Source organism: Tympanuchus pallidicinctus, unplaced genomic scaffold, assembly GCF_026119805.1.
Source record: "Tympanuchus pallidicinctus isolate F22 unplaced genomic scaffold, pur_lepc_1.0 scaffold29, whole genome shotgun sequence".
Classification (NCBI taxonomy): Eukaryota; Metazoa; Chordata; class Aves; order Galliformes; family Phasianidae; genus Tympanuchus; species Tympanuchus pallidicinctus.
In genome coordinates, this window is record NW_026294746.1 from 3,053,659 (window position 1) to 3,070,132 (window position 16,474).

A 16,474-nucleotide genomic window follows, 5' to 3' on the forward strand; every position below is an offset into this window, starting at 1 on the left:
TCTGCCCTATGGGAGAACAAATGCAATCTCTCAAGTCCCCCCAGTGTCTTGTTCTCGTTTTTAAATGAACACGGAAGGATGATGGAGGACGCCGGGCGGTGTAAGCCATCTCCATTTTTAAGACGCCCTTGAAAATGAGATGAAAAACATGGTTTCAACAATCAACCGCCGTCGTATTTATTAATCTTCCAAGTAGCAGATTCTTTCCCTGTGGCAACAGTGAGCTGCATGCACGTCTTCTGCCTATTACAGACCTTCCTGTAGGAAACAAAGCACAATACCAACTTCTGCGAGCAACTACCAGGTACTGAGCTTACAGCAGAGCTCAGAGCGTGGCTTCCCATCCCTGCACTCAAACAGCTTTCTAAGCTGTGGCAAGTGGCCAGCGTAAATATTTGCTGTGTTATTTTGGGGGATCAGCAGCATGGTAAGCACTTAATAGATAAAAATATTCCGCACCAAGGCAGAAAGACGACGAATCCAGAAACATATGGCAGCTCAAGCTAACAAAAAAACCATCATGGTATTGTTAAGAAAAGGCTAACTTATGTGGCAGCTGTGGAAAGATCAAGATTAAGGAAAGCAGTGAAATCGCCCATTTCGAAGCCAAGGTCACCGATGGGATTTATAGATTTATCCCCGAAGGCAGCCTTTGCTGAACATGAAATGCTGAAATTATTATGTTTTTTTTCACCTACCCCCACTCCAGTCGGGCTATCTCATCTGCTGGAGGCTTTTAAAATTCATTCCTCTTCACAGCTGGTTAAACAATGGAATCTTTCTGCAAACTAAAAGGACAAAATTGATTGCCCTACACAAACTTTTCTGCACGTATAATTGATTTTTAATTCACTGTCTCATTTCCGAAAGGACTTGACAATAAACTCGGTGCTGCATGTGCAAGATCGATCCCTTGAAACAATGGCTCGGATCAAATTCTGATGCAAGTTAATCACAACCAAAGAGATGGATACCTCTGGTCTAAAAAGCTGGTTTTAAACTCAATTCACCTTCTCTCACCGCATTATTTTCTGGCTGGATTACAGCACATCATTTCACATCTCCTTCAGCTGCAAAGCTAACTGTAATTTATGCAACTTTTCAATAACCATTCTGTTTCTCCAGCAGAAAAGCCTGATCCTTCCTCAGTTACTTTTTACTGCTAGAACTGGACGTTCCCATCCTTTTCTCCAGCTACAACTTCCTTCATTCTTAACCTAAACAGAGTCTTTACTGGCCTATGGACTATTTGGAGTTCTGGGTGTTTGCAATATCAATCCTCCATTGAAAATTCTTGATTAACGCACCAGCAGAAAGCACCACATGAGTCCTGAAGTCAGAAAGCATTCCTAGGAGCTGCTACTACGAAGCCCTGCTTTCTGCTCTTGGTGGACAAAAAATCAAAGCTGAGGTAAAGCGACACTTTAACCTCCTGGGCCCACCATCACTCATGCCCTGCAATGCCAGCCTCCTTTGCACTCATCCCTTTGGTTTTTTCTTCTTGCCATTTAGAGGCTCAGCTCCCATCTTGCTATGAATTACATTTTCTATAACTGCCACAGAAACAGTAAATAAAATTCATGGTATTTTTGCCCCAGTAAGCAGCTCTGTCTTCCATTGCCTCTGAAAAGCCTGGCTTCAAAGGAGCGAGCAAAGGAAACAAGGTTTTCCTGAGCATATATTCCAAAAAGGGCAGATGAGAGACGTCTGAAGATGATTTGAGGCAAAGAAGCCAGGCAAATAAATACGTGTGTTTTGCATAAGTAATGTCTTGACCAGCTCCACTGGATTACAAATACTCACACACAGTTTGGGAATTAGTTTGCCATCCCTCGTCATTTCTGGCAGAAGGATCTCTCTCCACTTGTATTTTATGACAAATGAGCTTGAAGCTGAAGCCAGGTGTGGATCTTTCAACATTTATGAACTTGTAAATCCATGTACGTGGCCAATTAAGGTTTATCACCAGCAAGGATTAACCATCCCTGCACATCAACGCGAGGGGCTGTTGGAATCTGGGTTGTTTACCTCAACTACTCTACATCAAAAGCGACGTAAAATATTTAAAGGGCAGCATATTTCATGATAAAAGCCAGTTATCAAGGCTGTCACAGCGTGTCACTGGCAGCTCTGCACGGAGACACACAGGTAAAACCTCCTTCCTGGGGAACGCTTTGCGTTCTGAGGATTTAACATGGGACCGAGGGGAGGAGAGAAGGGAGGAAGAATCCAAGGTCCAAGAAACCAATAATGCAGAGCTGCCGCCTGCCTGGACTCCCTTAACTTTGGAACACCATCCTGAGTTGTGAAGGCCCCGTCAGTGTTCTTCATCATCAACAGCTCCATGCTAATGAGGAGCACTGTTCCATGCAGCAAAAGCCTCCCTGTGCAACAACTGCAACACGCAGCAGCAGTGAACTCTGCCTTCAGCAAGCATGCACAAATAAACAGAATTAATAACTACCCAAGTGTGGACGGGTGACTTAATCTGTTTCGATTCGATGCAGCTCAGCCTGAGGCTTTTGTGTTATTTAAAATGTGTTCATCATGTTTAATTAAAAACCTAATAAACTAGAGGTTCTTTTAGTTCTGATTTGTATTTCTCTCTCCCTTAAGCCATATTGATTTGGGTGCTACTTTTGATAAAAAGGCAGAAAAAAAGCACATTCTGGATATAAACAAAACAGGAGAGCGAATCAGCAGAACAGCTGCACAAAGAACGGGGCTGTTTCTGCCACCACCCCCAGCACGTAAGGCACAGCAGAATCCAACAGCACTGAATTAACAGAACTTAAGATGAACGTTGTGCTCTTTGTAAGGACAGTCCTTTGATGGTTACCTACAGCATCAAAGTACCGGGCACACAAAGCTCACTTATGGACCTGGAGCAAGGCTGGGCTCAGGCCTGCACCAAACAGCACTGAAATGCTGAAAGTTGCTTTCAGAGCTCATCTGGCCTCACGAGGGTGGAAATCCCATTAGGACATGTTTTCTTGTGAAATATTTCCACTGAAACCACTTCAGAAAACATGGGTGTTTCAATCCCACCTAAACCGAAAGCACCAAATGACTGCGGTTCCAGGCCTGGCATCTGGGAAAGCAAAGCAGCACATCCTCGCGACAAGCTCCAGAGTTTAAATAGAGGTGCTCACAGTTTCGGGCTCACTGCAGCCATTCCCCAGAGACAAAAACCTCTGAACTCAATGTTTCAAAATACATTTTCAATGTAACTTTTTGAAATGTTTCCAACTGGAAAAAGATGAATTGTCCGGCACCACGCCATTCCTAATAGGGATTTTCTGACTGCTCGTATCAAGAACGCCTGGATTCCATCACAGATGCACACTGAGCCATCTTCAGAGGTGCAAGTGAGATGCAGGTAGAGTTCATTTCTCCTGCGTGAGGAGGCACAAGGCACTGCCATCAGCTCCGGCCCAAGCACTGCACCTACCTCATACTGCACTGCCTCCTGCTTGCAGCTCAGCACCACCAGGTCTGACCGCTGGTGTTAGAAGCCAAGCTCTGCTCACCCAGCCACTGCTGGGATGGATGCTGTGTGGTGGAGCAACAGCTTTGCAAACAGGAAGCAGCTGCTGCTCAGTCTGCTCATAGATGCATCAGAGCAGAAGTTGCTTCAGCCGGTTCGATGAGGCAGCAGGGAAGACTGGTTTTCACAGCACACCCCTGAATTTACATACAGGAATGAGGAAGGTTAAAAATAGCCAAAGGTTTAGAAACCCAAGGGAGACAGCAAGCCTCCATCTTCATATTTACTGAGCCTTCCATTTAATTCAATCACTGGTAAATTTTACCCTCTATTTAATTTGATCTAAAGATCTGTAAGCACTTCATCAGCAGCAAAAATAACTTCCATCCTTTATTTTAATCAGTCCCGATCACCGCGAGGCAGCTCTGACGGAGTGCTTTGGTCACAGGCAGCAAAGTAGGCTTCATTAACAAGAAAGGCTCAGTCTTTAGGCAACACGTGGTCCACAACAACAGTTAAAAGCTGACTACAATAAATGAGAGCCGTTGGTACGGTGTTATGTCATAAATACTATTAAGTGCCATGGAGGGCTGTGCTGGATAAAGCCAGGCTATCACATGCACAACCAAATGAGCCTGGGGAGGGAAGGAGAGCACCAGCAGAGCTCTCACAGCACAGAGCTCCCCCCCCAGTCCCAGTTAAGGACATTAACCGGTCAGAGCTCAGTACTCATGCAGTACCTTCCTGCTTAAGACAAGTTACAGAAATTAACCAGGCAGTTCCCTGTTGGGCCACAGGAAAAGATTAAGCCCAACACAAACAGGGACACGGTTTGGATCTGGGTCTTCCACTTTCCTTCTGCAAAATACACTGGCATAGAGTTGCCGTGCAGCTGTAGCACTCTGCATGTCACACGGGAAGAGCTTTCCTCAGGTTTGCAGAGCCAGCAGCAAGGAAACTTGCCTTGCAAGCCCCAGGAAGGCTCAGGAGTGCACTACAGCTGCTTTAATCTGGAGTTTTCTACCAACTGCCAGGGACAAACAAGCTATGAAGTTCTGCAGGTGGAGCTTAGCCATCTATAAATAAGAGCACAGTTTGATCTTTGGCTCTGCTGAGGCTGGAGGACTGCCAAACGTTTCTGGAAACTTGGAAGGAACAGAACAGGAACAAATATGATAAAATGAGCTGCGACTGACAATGATTTATAGAGTTAATGATCATTATTCTGTACTCACAGGGTCTGCGCTTTCAGAGTCATGTTTCACTTCTCAATAAACCTCGCTTTTTCTTATTTGTAAGGTTTTATTCCTATCATTTAACGTTGATCAAAACCCCTGAGCTGCAGCAGCTCTGACATTCTCCGCATAGTGCAGCTGATGGAAACCACAAGGAGAGCGAAAAATACTCTGCACAGAAAAAGAGGAGTTGGCAGTGCACAATTCAACCGCCCTACGGAAAGAATGCGTGCAGAGAACACAGGGAAGAGCAGCCGAGTACAAACACACCGAACACAGGAGGTATTTGTTCCGGCAGCCCTGCCCCAAACAAAATGCCCTGTGGTCACAAGATGACCCACAGCCTTATTAGGAAGCTGTGTTCTCAGCTTTTTTACTCATCCTCTCCTCGCTGCTCTGCTGGCACACCGTCCTCGGCCACTCCACCACTTCAGGCGCTCTCCTAACCACAAAGGCTCTCTGTTGCATTTCAGACCAAGCCTGCTTCAAGACGGTTCTGCAGCCCTGCCTACCCTCATCCAGCTCTTACCGAACTGAGGGGAGAGTCGCTTTTCTGTTTTACTGCACACCACAGCCTAATTACTGACCTACAAAATAGCATTTCTCCATGTTCTCAGGTTGTGCACGCCGTGTGCAGCGTGCTGGGGAGGCACATCTCCTTACAGCTTCCATCCCACACAAACCCACTGCGTTGAACGCATTCACCTTCGGCCTTAACATGCACAATATTTTTGGGCTGCGATCCAGACGAACTCGGTCAGCACTTTTGTGCTGATGGGCAGCAACAAATGCACAAGCATTTCTCTGCTCACAATCAGACACGTGAGTGCTGGCTTAAGCCACAGGGTGTGATAAACCAGACTGCCAGAAAATGCAGCTTTTGCAAGAAACGCAGCAAACATTGCTATTTAGTCCTCAGGAATAAGAACTGGTTTGCTTACAAGCTGCCAGCAACTTCACAATCGACTACTTGCTCCCAACCTCACGTGATTTATTGTTGTTTACAAGCCTACCAAACACTTCACTTTTATAAGCACGGCTGCATTATATCATACCTATAAAAATTAAGCCAGCAGCAAACTCACAACCGCAGCAATTAAACTGCAGAACAAACCAACCACAAGAAGCACCTTTGCCTTCTTAATTTCTGCACAGATACCATCTCCCCCAAATTCCAGAAAAAGACAACCTCAAACCAATACCCACAGGGTATGCAACAACCTGCAAGTGCTATAAAGAACCAGCACTGAATGGGTGCAAATCCCCCAGCAATCTCAGCTCCCAACCACGAGATCTTAACACTGCACTGATGTTTACCCCAAATCCATCGTGTCCATACGTTATCTCAGATGTATCTTTGGATAAGATGGCTGCCCTGTTTTCAGCAGAGTTTTGGGGCCTGACAGCTTCTGCATACCTGAACGTAAATAGTGATGATGTGATCCCACCTTTCCTCTTACCTTCTTTTGTTCTGTCCTTTGGCAAAGGCTCATTCATCAAGAACTAAACAGTCTAAAATTGTCTAAACTAAAATTGTCAGTAAACAATTTCTAGTATCTCGTGTGAGGGGGAAGGAGGGACTTAACCTCTGTGCAGGGGGAACCTTGCTATCTAACCTCCCTTTCGCCAGCCTGTGCTGGCGCTGTAAGCCTCCTCCAACACCAGCAGGTCCAAATCAGGGACAATATGTAATGTGCTTTCACCTCCTGTCCTACTTCAATTAATGAACGGGGCCAGCCTGCCTGGAGGTGAAAGCAGAAGTTAAACTGAGAGCCTAGAGGTTTTCCAGCTGTTCTCCTACCCTACAGAGTCCTCACAAAGTCGCTCAACCTCCTCCCCTCCTACTCCCAGCATAAGGAGGATCCTCACGAATCTCTGGACACTGAGCGAGGATCCACCAACTCAGATTCGGGCAAAACTTCATCCTGTGTGACAAATTATTTGCCTTATTTCCCATAAAAATGACATTAAAAAAAATGAAAGAAGAGAAGGAACACGAACTGTAAGGCTGAAGGGAATATAATTCGTTTCCCTACCACTTCATCTTCAGTCCAACACTTCTCAATCAGTTTGGGCACAGGCTTCTTCACCAAGCGCTGCAGGGCTTTTCCAGCATCGTAGTTACTTTCATGTAGCTGAAAAATAAAGACAAACAGAACGTTCAGTGGAATCAGCAGTGATCTGATAGAGGAGAAAAGCACTCCGAGGGGCCACATGAGATGCTCTACACCTCGTTATTTCTACTGTTGATATATGAACTGAAATTTAAACAACCTGAAGGTAATTAGCGTTTTATTAGTAGAAGAGACAGCATTAAAACAAGTTTGTTTTCCTCTTCCTTCCTGGATTTCTCCCAGGTGGTATTTGAGGCCGCTGAAGATTTTTGGTTGACTTTTAAAAATGTATCTTTCACATCAGAAACTCCAAGGAAACCTCACACAGCTCCACCACCCTCCTTCCCAAAAGGAGCTGCCTTTTACGCAGCAGCATTTTGTTTAGATCAGTGCAGCCAACTGGAAGCACCAACACACAGGAGGGATTACAAGCCACGCAATGTCAAGTTTACCATCCAGAAAGCTCTTCTGACAGATTTGTATTGCATTGCAAAGACCAGTGCGTGGTTGAAAGACATATATGGAAAAGAAACGATCGCTACAGATGAGTACATGAAGGCAACTAGGGATGTCCAAGTTGACATTACCATTTCAGATGGTCACAGCCTACAGCGTACCCTATTTTCTACCATAAAGTAGGTAGCTATTTGATCAAACGCTGTCTGAAGCAGGCAGCAGGCATTTAAATCAGGGTGAAGGAGAAAAAACAGCCACACTGGGGGGGAAAAACATGCAGCAGTGAACCATGAGAATCTCCAGCTCTGAACTTGTGATAGAAAACACATAGCAGGCCCCTGATTTATTGCCTGTCCTACCCTCCAAGTACAGTGGGATTTAAGAAACCCAGAGGACAAGTCAGGAGCCTGCTCTATGTCTTCTGAAAGTGATCTAAAAGAAGACACATTGCTGGGATGACAGAAGCTGAGTTATCTCCCCCCACCCGGAAGAATGATTTGCACGCAAACTTCCCTATAAAGGGAGTTTATAAAAACAAGCAAGTTTTTCTAACCAAGGTGCACACCAAAGTTACTGACCCACAGACTGGGTAGCCAAAATATGACTCCATACACTGATTACCTCCTGCTATTCTTCTTGCCCAGAATTTATTCCAAGCCCTTTGCATCCCACTCTTCCAAAGCATCCATGCTGCTATTCCAGCAGCCCACTGCCCTCAGGCAACGTTTCAGCAAGTACAGCTCCTGAACTTTTCCCAAGACTGGAGAACTGAACAGGGATGGAGATAAAATCACTGAACAGTGAGGAGCTATTAACTACTTTGTCACTATTAATGCAGCTACACCAAAACCTGATTGCAGGAGCAGAAAAAAAATCTCATTCTTCTCATGTCAAAAGGCTCAAATCTTAGACCTGAACTCTGCTTCCAACAGAAATAGCATGAGATTGCTTTCTTACTGCTGCTCACTTCAGCTTCCTGTACCTCAGCCAATTCAGAAATAGTGATTATGAACATCTGACAGCACTTGCAGCCCTCCCACCCAGGCCACCTCCAGGATGTGATCTCCTGTTTCCCCTTGGTCCAGCTCACACCATAAGCTCTGTGGGGCACAACAACTTTTCCATCCCAAGTCTTCATACTGAACGCAGTGGTGTGGATCAGAGACTCCTGAAAGCTGCAATAAGGAAATAATTCCAACTAATTACCATCAAGTGTAGGTGATTCCTATCAAGAAAAGGAAAGACTTGTGAATCAGGATAGATAGGAGGGGGAAAAGCAAATCACTGGCCCTACGAGGTTTTTATTTTACTGAGACTAATAATAGCAATTAATTTCCACTGAAAACCAGTTTTGAACAGTTGTCACAGTAAATAAAGATCAGGAAGGTTTGAGCATTGACTCTGAAGGCCACTGTACAAAAGCTGCAGAAGGAATGAAAGCAAATGGCAACAGAGTTCATCTGAGATGACACACGCAGCAAAACACGGGCATGAGGGACGCATGCAAAATGCTTCCTTCAGCAGAACCCCCCAGTTCTGAGCCACAGAGCAGAGCAGCTGAGCAGGGCTCTGCAGCTGTGGGAACAAAACCCATCTGTGCAGTGCCCACTTCTGCACCCTGCCTCGTCCCCTCACACCGCTGCAGGCTTTTGTTAGCTGGTGCAACTGTGAACACCCTTTTTTATTGAGAAAGTGAACTTATTGCAAAAAATAAAGCCATAAATGGGCAGGAAACTTCCCAGGCTGCAGTGCCCATCTCACACCAGGCACTGCAGCCTGCTGCAATGGGGCACTGTGGGCACACAATTGTCCCTGTTACTTCAGCAGCATCTCAGCGTTCTGCCCATGGATGCCACAGAACAGACTGTGCCATTCTGCACAGCCAGTCCCATCTGCAGTACGAAGCACGCTAGGAATTACTTTTCCTTGTGAAGTCTCAATGTTATATTGGAAATAACAGCTCATTTATTCTATTCGCTGTGGAATTTCAGTTCCGAGTAATTTCGTGCTCCTTTGTAACACCTGCAAGCTGAGTTTCCAGAAAACAACTCAATAAACAATCCCTCCTGAACACCTGAAAGAGGCCCAAAGCCACACAAGACAGCAGTCAGCTGCAAAATCAGAAGCATCCTCCTGCATGTACAGCTCCTGCAAGTGGGATGGAAGCCTCATCAGCTGCAGCAAAGTATCGATTGGCACACTGAGCTGTACTCTGCACAGACTGGCTCAAAACTTCTAGTAACAACAGGAACAGCTCTTGAACTGATAAGGTGCTCTCACCTCCTGCAAGTCACCGAGGCGTTCAGCATTTGCTTATGCTTGAGGGACTTTTGTAAAGAAAGTTACGTGCTTCTAAGAATGAAAGGTCACTGCAAAGACCTCTGACAGTGATATGGAATGTGGGTTTAGAACAAACAGCTGCATTTGCTTGCCTCAACATTCTTCCCTTACCACCAGTTGAAGTCAGGCTCACATTTGGAGCTGAGACCAATACTGCACTGATACTTTGCCTGGTAATATAATGGGAACAAGGAAGAAAACTACATCAGAATCATTTCCCACTTACTCGAGCATTTGATTTGGCACCTGTACAACTTGTACTCCGTGCAGCAGATCCAACCATACTTACATCACAGAAGGGCCAGCTGCCAGCAGTCATTTCATGGCACACCAGGGCCACCAGCAGCACATCCCATTGCCAGCCATCACCTGAGAGTGCTTCATGGAGCCCACTGCCTCCAAACCCACTGCCACAGCTGACATTTCCCTGTGTACAACAGAGCATCTCAACACACAACCTACCAGCACAATCTCCATGCCACTGGAGCAGGGTTGTACCCCTGCATAAGCCCCAGCGATAAGAGCAGCAGCCAGGCAATGCCCACACAGCACAAATATTCAAGCAACACTATTTTAAACAGCTTCTATAACCTTTTTTTTTAAGCCTCCTATGGTATGCACTACCTACCTGAAGACAAGAAAATAAGTCTGTTCTATAAAGCATGCACTGATTTTTCGCCTCATCTTCACTCCAGCACTGGGAACACATCCACCCCAACATCAGGACTGTTGGCTTTGCCAGCTCACCTTGCAAATGCTTTTCCCCCAGCACAAGCCACCACCTAGAAGATTTTTCACCTCGGAAATCCAGCAGTGTTGATAGCAGTGCTTCTGTTCCCTCCCCCTCACAAAACACACAGCAGTGCCAAAGCCTCTGTGTATCCAAGAGGGGGATCTTCACTCTGTCAGCAGCACCTCCCTGAAAACGTGACTTTTACAGAGGGGGAAAAATGCTTTAGGAAGCAGCAGGACAATGCAGCAAAAGGAGATGTGTGTTTCTGGGCAAGAGCCAGAGTTAAATCTGCTTCTTTCAGCCTTGCTGACGGATCCTTCTCTGCTGATTGCCTTTGGTCATTTCATACATATAAACGCTTTATTGGCAAGCAACTTGAACATATAAATAACAGCTAATGATGACTGCCTATGGTTTAATTAACTTCTGGATGAACTTGTCAAGTATTGCTATAAACACGAGATTACCATCCTGTCACCACGAGAATTACTGTTTTCAGTGTTAAAAAATCTGCCATCTGAATTCCAGCCCGCTGTGCTGTGATGTATGTACACAAGTGCAACAAAAGGAATCGACACAAATGTACTCACACCTTCAAACAGAAAATAAAGCCATTTCTGCATCGCTGGACCAGATTTTAGATTAAAGGCATTCTGAAAATGCACATATCCTGAAAGCCCATTTATATTCCAACAGCCATTAAACAACTCTGGATCACAGGGAAGCCTTATTAGCATCAGAGCTGCACATTACCACAAGGCTTCAAGTTTCCACCGCCGCCTCTCAGCTCAGCTGCCATTTTCTGTCTGTGTGATGTTGCAAATAAATTCTCCTTTTGGCATGGCTCAGCTGTCAGGCACCTCTGTTCAGTAATGAACCCATGAATTACATCTTGCAGCTCTGACATCTCTGGTCTCGCTCATCAAAATATTGTTCTTCAATTGTAATTTATAACTTAATTTAAATGTCCCTTTTACTGTGACCTTTTTAGATCAGAATGGCATTGCATCTGGCAGTTTCTCCTTCGGCAAGGCATCCCATTGCAATTACAGTCATTATGATCCCCGTTGAAAAGCCCATCTGAGTTAGGCTGCATTCATGCTACAATATTAAATAATTGCAGTCCATTAAGTACACCGTTACATTCCAGAGGCCTCTTCTCCAAGGAAAAATTGCTACCATACAGTAATACTGTATTGCTGAGCTGCTTTCAAATAAACCCAGAACAGTCAATACAGCAGAAGGGATTGTTCAGGCAGAACGCATCTGTGGGGATGCAGATCTGTCCCCCCTTTCCAGGGCAGCAATGAGAAGTCAGGGATCCTCAGCAGCCAGGCACAAATCATCACTCATTGGGCACCGACACGAAGCCTGACCTGCACACAGGAGGTAAACGCTACCGATGCTGCGAGAGCATTTTCAGCCTCGAGTCACACAGTTGAGTCGAAAGACATTTTTCAGTGCTGTCAAGCAGGACACGGCAGCAGAATCGCAAAAGAGAACAGTATTTGCCTGGCACTGCGTGGAAATATTTACATAACAGCCTGACTTCAGCACCAGCCATGGACGCAGGCTTCAGAACATTGTGATCATTAACGAGGGATTCGCTCCTCTCGCTGAAGCGCACCGCGGTCAGGATGCGCAGCTCTGTACAGCCACAGCCAGCTTAACGAGGTAGGAAATGAAGAGGAGAGAAACAAAAAAGGCAGCAAGGAAAGAGGAAAGAATGACTGCTTTGTGGCTTGAGCAGCCAGACCCGGACAAAGAACCGTGGGGGCTCCCTCTGGTGCCCAAGGACAACAGGAGCCGGGAGCCCCCAGGTACCCAACCTCCCACCTGCAGCCCAGGGCCCCTGCTTGGCCATGGTGCCACCCCAGCTCTGGGGTCTGACATGGACTTCTTCCCTAAGTGCAAGGCTAAGGATGGCCATAACTCACACACCAGAGGGGCTGTGCTTCCCAGCACACCAGGCACTGCACAGCATCACCCCAGCAGCTGGGAACACAGACTAGGCCAAAAGAAAAACTAATAATAAGAAATGCTAACATATATTTAAGTAATTTTTAATGCTTTCAACCTTGTCTGTAGTTAATGAACAAGAAAATCTTGTCCAAGGGCAAGTTAAAGCAGGGAGTAATTTGTCTGGGTGACATCTTGCTTGGAACTGTATTTCCTACCACTGATATTACACTGCCACATTTGTCACTCATAATGACATGCTCCCGTGTAGCACAGTGGTACGAGAAGCCAGAACAACATTATTAGCAAAGAGATCTGCACAGCACCAGCTGATGATTGCTTCATCTTCCTTCCACGCAGCAGGACACAAACCCAGGTGCTGGTACCTTCCTACCCTATGAGCACAGAGCTGCTGGATCTTCGATTTTCCCAATGAAAATAACATGCACTGAGAAATGACACAAACTCTGATTCACTCCTAGGGACAGTTGGCATAATGATATTCCCAGCTGTTTTTCTAGGGTCCACAGAACTGATTCCCTCACTTCTTCCTGCTCTAATGCCACTCATTTCCCCACCACAGCAGTACAGCACAGGGACAGAGGACCCATAGCATCAGGAGACAAGGCAGGCTGAGCTGCCCACAGCCATAGAGCGTGTGATGTGTGCCCCCAGTCACAGGAGCAGTGAAGGCAGAACACTGAGAAGGAATTACGATCTGGAACTCTGCATGACAGGCTGCAGGCTACATGCATGTGTTCAGAGACATTGATCCACAAGTAAAACTTGCTGGCATCACAGCTGGCCATTTAAAAAGCCAATTCCACAACATTTTCTTTCTTGTACAGTGGAGAACCAAGCAGCACCAGATGCTTTCTCACAACAAACACATCATTAGGGTGGGCCATGCACTTGCAAAGACAACACTGAGCAAAATAAGACAGTTAATTCAACTGGCCTGACTTGGAAAGGGGATGATTGCTAAGGAGTTCCTCATTTCAGTTAGTGTGCAACTGACACAGCAAACAAAAAGCAATAGGCTCATTAAGACCTGACCATCCTGCAGGATTTCCATCAATCATCCCCACTGATATCTCATACAGATGGGGTTCTTGGGGGCTTTCTGATGGTGCTGTGATGCTATGATGGGCGATGCCTATCCACACTCCCAGTCCAGAAGGAGTAAAGGAGACAAAGTGCATTACTAGAGGGTATTAATTACAAAACTTTCACACTAACCATGCTGGCTCTGAGAATACAATATATTGCCCACAGTGACTCAAAGCAAGGCTTGGGACAAACTCAAATTACCATTTCCATTTCACTTATTCAGGAGGGTTCTGGCTCAAAGCAATGTGGTTCTGCAGATCTCAAGGTAAGAGGAACTGAGAAGTGATTAAAAAAAAGTTTCCATCACATAATGTTTCACCAATAAAAATGGTTTCATGCAATATTAGTTCAACTCTGAAACTGGAAAACAAGAAGTTTACAGAATATGCACTTTAGGTGACTAATATATTAGGGTTTAGTAGATCAACAAAATTATGTATGAGTATAAGTAAGAGATAAATGCACACGTTATAAAGTCCATATTCAGCTGCCTGGCCTATGGCTGTGCAATAAAAAAGCCCACACTCTTGACACGAGGAAATCCAAGCCAAAGACTTCAGGACCTCCCTGTCCTCCACCTGGTGTCACCACCAGCAGCCACCAGGAGGGCAACAAACCCCAAAGGAAAACCTCCTCCCCGAGGGCTACAAAATCCCAACAGCCAAACCACAGAGCAGGAGTTGGAGCCCACGTGGACCATGAAGCACCCTCACCTCGAGGAGCTGATCTGCACACACATGCATTGCGCTGTGCCTTCCATGATCTTCATTTCTATCTGCTGTAATTAATGATAAATCATTCCAGGGGCTACTGCAGCTGTTATTACAGAAATAAAACACTACCAAAGTAGCTTGTCAAGATTGATTTATACCAAGTGCTGCTCTGAAGTTTATTGGATTTCCATAATAAGAAATCATACCGCATCAATTTGTTTCCATTAATCTGCTGGGTTACACACCATAATTTCTAAACAAAAACACAACTTACTGCAGGGTAATTTTCTCAGAAGTTATTTATCAGATAAATCTGATACTTGTTTTAAAGAGAACAGAAAGACAGAACAACAAATTGCCCACCTAAACCATTCTGTTGGCAGAAGAGTGGACTCTGAGCAATCACTGCTTTCCATGAATATCCTCCCTATAGGACTAGCACCCATAGGAAAGCATTTCTCCAGAAAAATTTAACGTGAGGAAGGAAAGGTATGAACAACACTTGTGCACAGACCAGAAGCAAGATTAAATCAAACGTCACGCAAGCCCAAGGACTTTGCTGTTCAGGTTAACACGAGATGACTAGAAAACCACTACAGGGTAAGCCTTCCTGCCATACGTTAAGATGTGATGTGTGAGGGAAGCCAGGATAGAGTCAAAAGAACTCTGCCAACAGACAATCTAGCTTTCCAAATGAGTTCTGCTGCGAGCCTGTGTAATGCTTTTGCTTCAGAAGTGTGAAACTCCCCCACTCCTGAGATGAATCAGCAGCAGCTTTCTAAAATAGACATGCACCAGAAATACAGAGAGAAAAGGATGGGAAGAACAGAAATAAAATCTATCAAGATGAATGGAAGGCTCAGATGAAGAAGTCTACAAGTACAACTACAGCTCCACGGCTCCCAAGGGATTAAGGGGGCTAATTAAACTCGATAGTGAAGCAGTGAAGTTAAATGAATTTTCTGCAGTAGTCTTTTATTATAGATGACAAGGGGAAAGAAATTCCAATTCCGAAAGCTCTTTGATGATTATTGGCCTTAACAGAGATTTGAGTCTCTAAGAATGTTAGGGAACAACTCAGAATGCTTGGGAGCAGTAAGCCACCAGAACCAGATGGCACCCATCCCAAGGGGAAGGAAGGAAACAAAATGTAAAGCAGATGAGAAACTGAAGAGGAGGCAGAATAGACTTGACAGCAATTCCTCTCAACCAGCATCGCAATCTCTAACATGCTGGTTGTCTCAAGCAGAGGAGCAAAGCACTGAGATTTATGGATTCAACTCAGTTCTGAGGTGCACTCTGAAGAAATAACACTTGGCTCTGCAGATCTAGAAGTGAGAACAAACAAGCATTTAATTGGGGTGCAAAAATTCATCTTAGATTTCAGCTGGTTACACATGGGTGTACTGATTGTATTTAAGTAATCTTGCAGAATAAGGATTAAAGTGCTGTTGCCTTTTACAAATACTACAGAAGTATATTTTAGATATTCTCTTCCACCCTCATCTGTTGGAAAAAACCAAACTGATGCACTCCAAGAAATGCATGCAACTAAATGCAAAGAGAGAGAAAATCTAAACAGAGCAAGTGCTTTTGGTAAGCTAATCTTACACAAGCAATGACATTCACATTAAGAATACAGCATTTTAACAAGAGTGGGGATGCTGAGGTACGTACACCTAAGCACAGACCTGACATCCTCATCATAGAGCTGAGCACCTGGAAGCTGGCATACAGCTCACACACACTAACCTTGTTGCAATGTTCTGAATGCAAGTCTCACGTGCTGAGATGCTTTACTGAAAGAAGCAGTAAAGAATATTTAACAGCAGTGATTAATTTGATATATTCAGCTCCAGTCACTTCAATAAGAGCAAAGACCAACATGCTTACAGTGCCCTTTCTCTAAACAAACAGATTATCTGGTCTCTGTTGCAATGATCATCACTCAATTCCTGATGGGCATCACACCTGTCTGCAAGCTTTTAAGAACCTTATAAATTAACAGCTAAAATGATGCAACTGTAAGTAATTAAACCCCAGCAAGCAGAGGCAGACAATAACAGTGTGGTACCCAACATCAGCCACTCTGCAGGAGGACAGCATCATGGGGTTTGGTTAGAATCACTAGGTGCTTTATTTTCATCTAATTAAAATAATTTTTTGAGCCACAGACATTGTGAGCAAAGTGACATATGAGTCACAGTGCTGGACACCGAGACAGAATGCTTCAAACTATTTTTAGGAAAGGATGGCTTTAAAAACAAATCTGAAGCCACACATCATCTCCTCCCTTGGCACTTCCACAAGAAACATGCTGAACTGAA

The 16,474-nt window shown here is 44.9% G+C and overlaps 1 protein-coding gene across 4 annotated transcripts in view; it reads right to left on the reverse strand.

Moving 5' to 3' along the window:
• The window catches only part of RERE (arginine-glutamic acid dipeptide repeats), a 168,178-nt gene that overhangs the window by 51,200 nt on the left and 100,504 nt on the right, over positions 1-16,474 (reverse strand). For all 4 annotated transcript variants that reach the window (XM_052691543.1, XM_052691541.1, XM_052691542.1 and 1 more), the window contains one exon: positions 6,759-6,857. In XM_052691543.1, the coding sequence (XP_052547503.1) occupies positions 6,759-6,857 (99 nt within the window). The remainder of the gene's footprint in view (positions 1-6,758; positions 6,858-16,474) is intronic.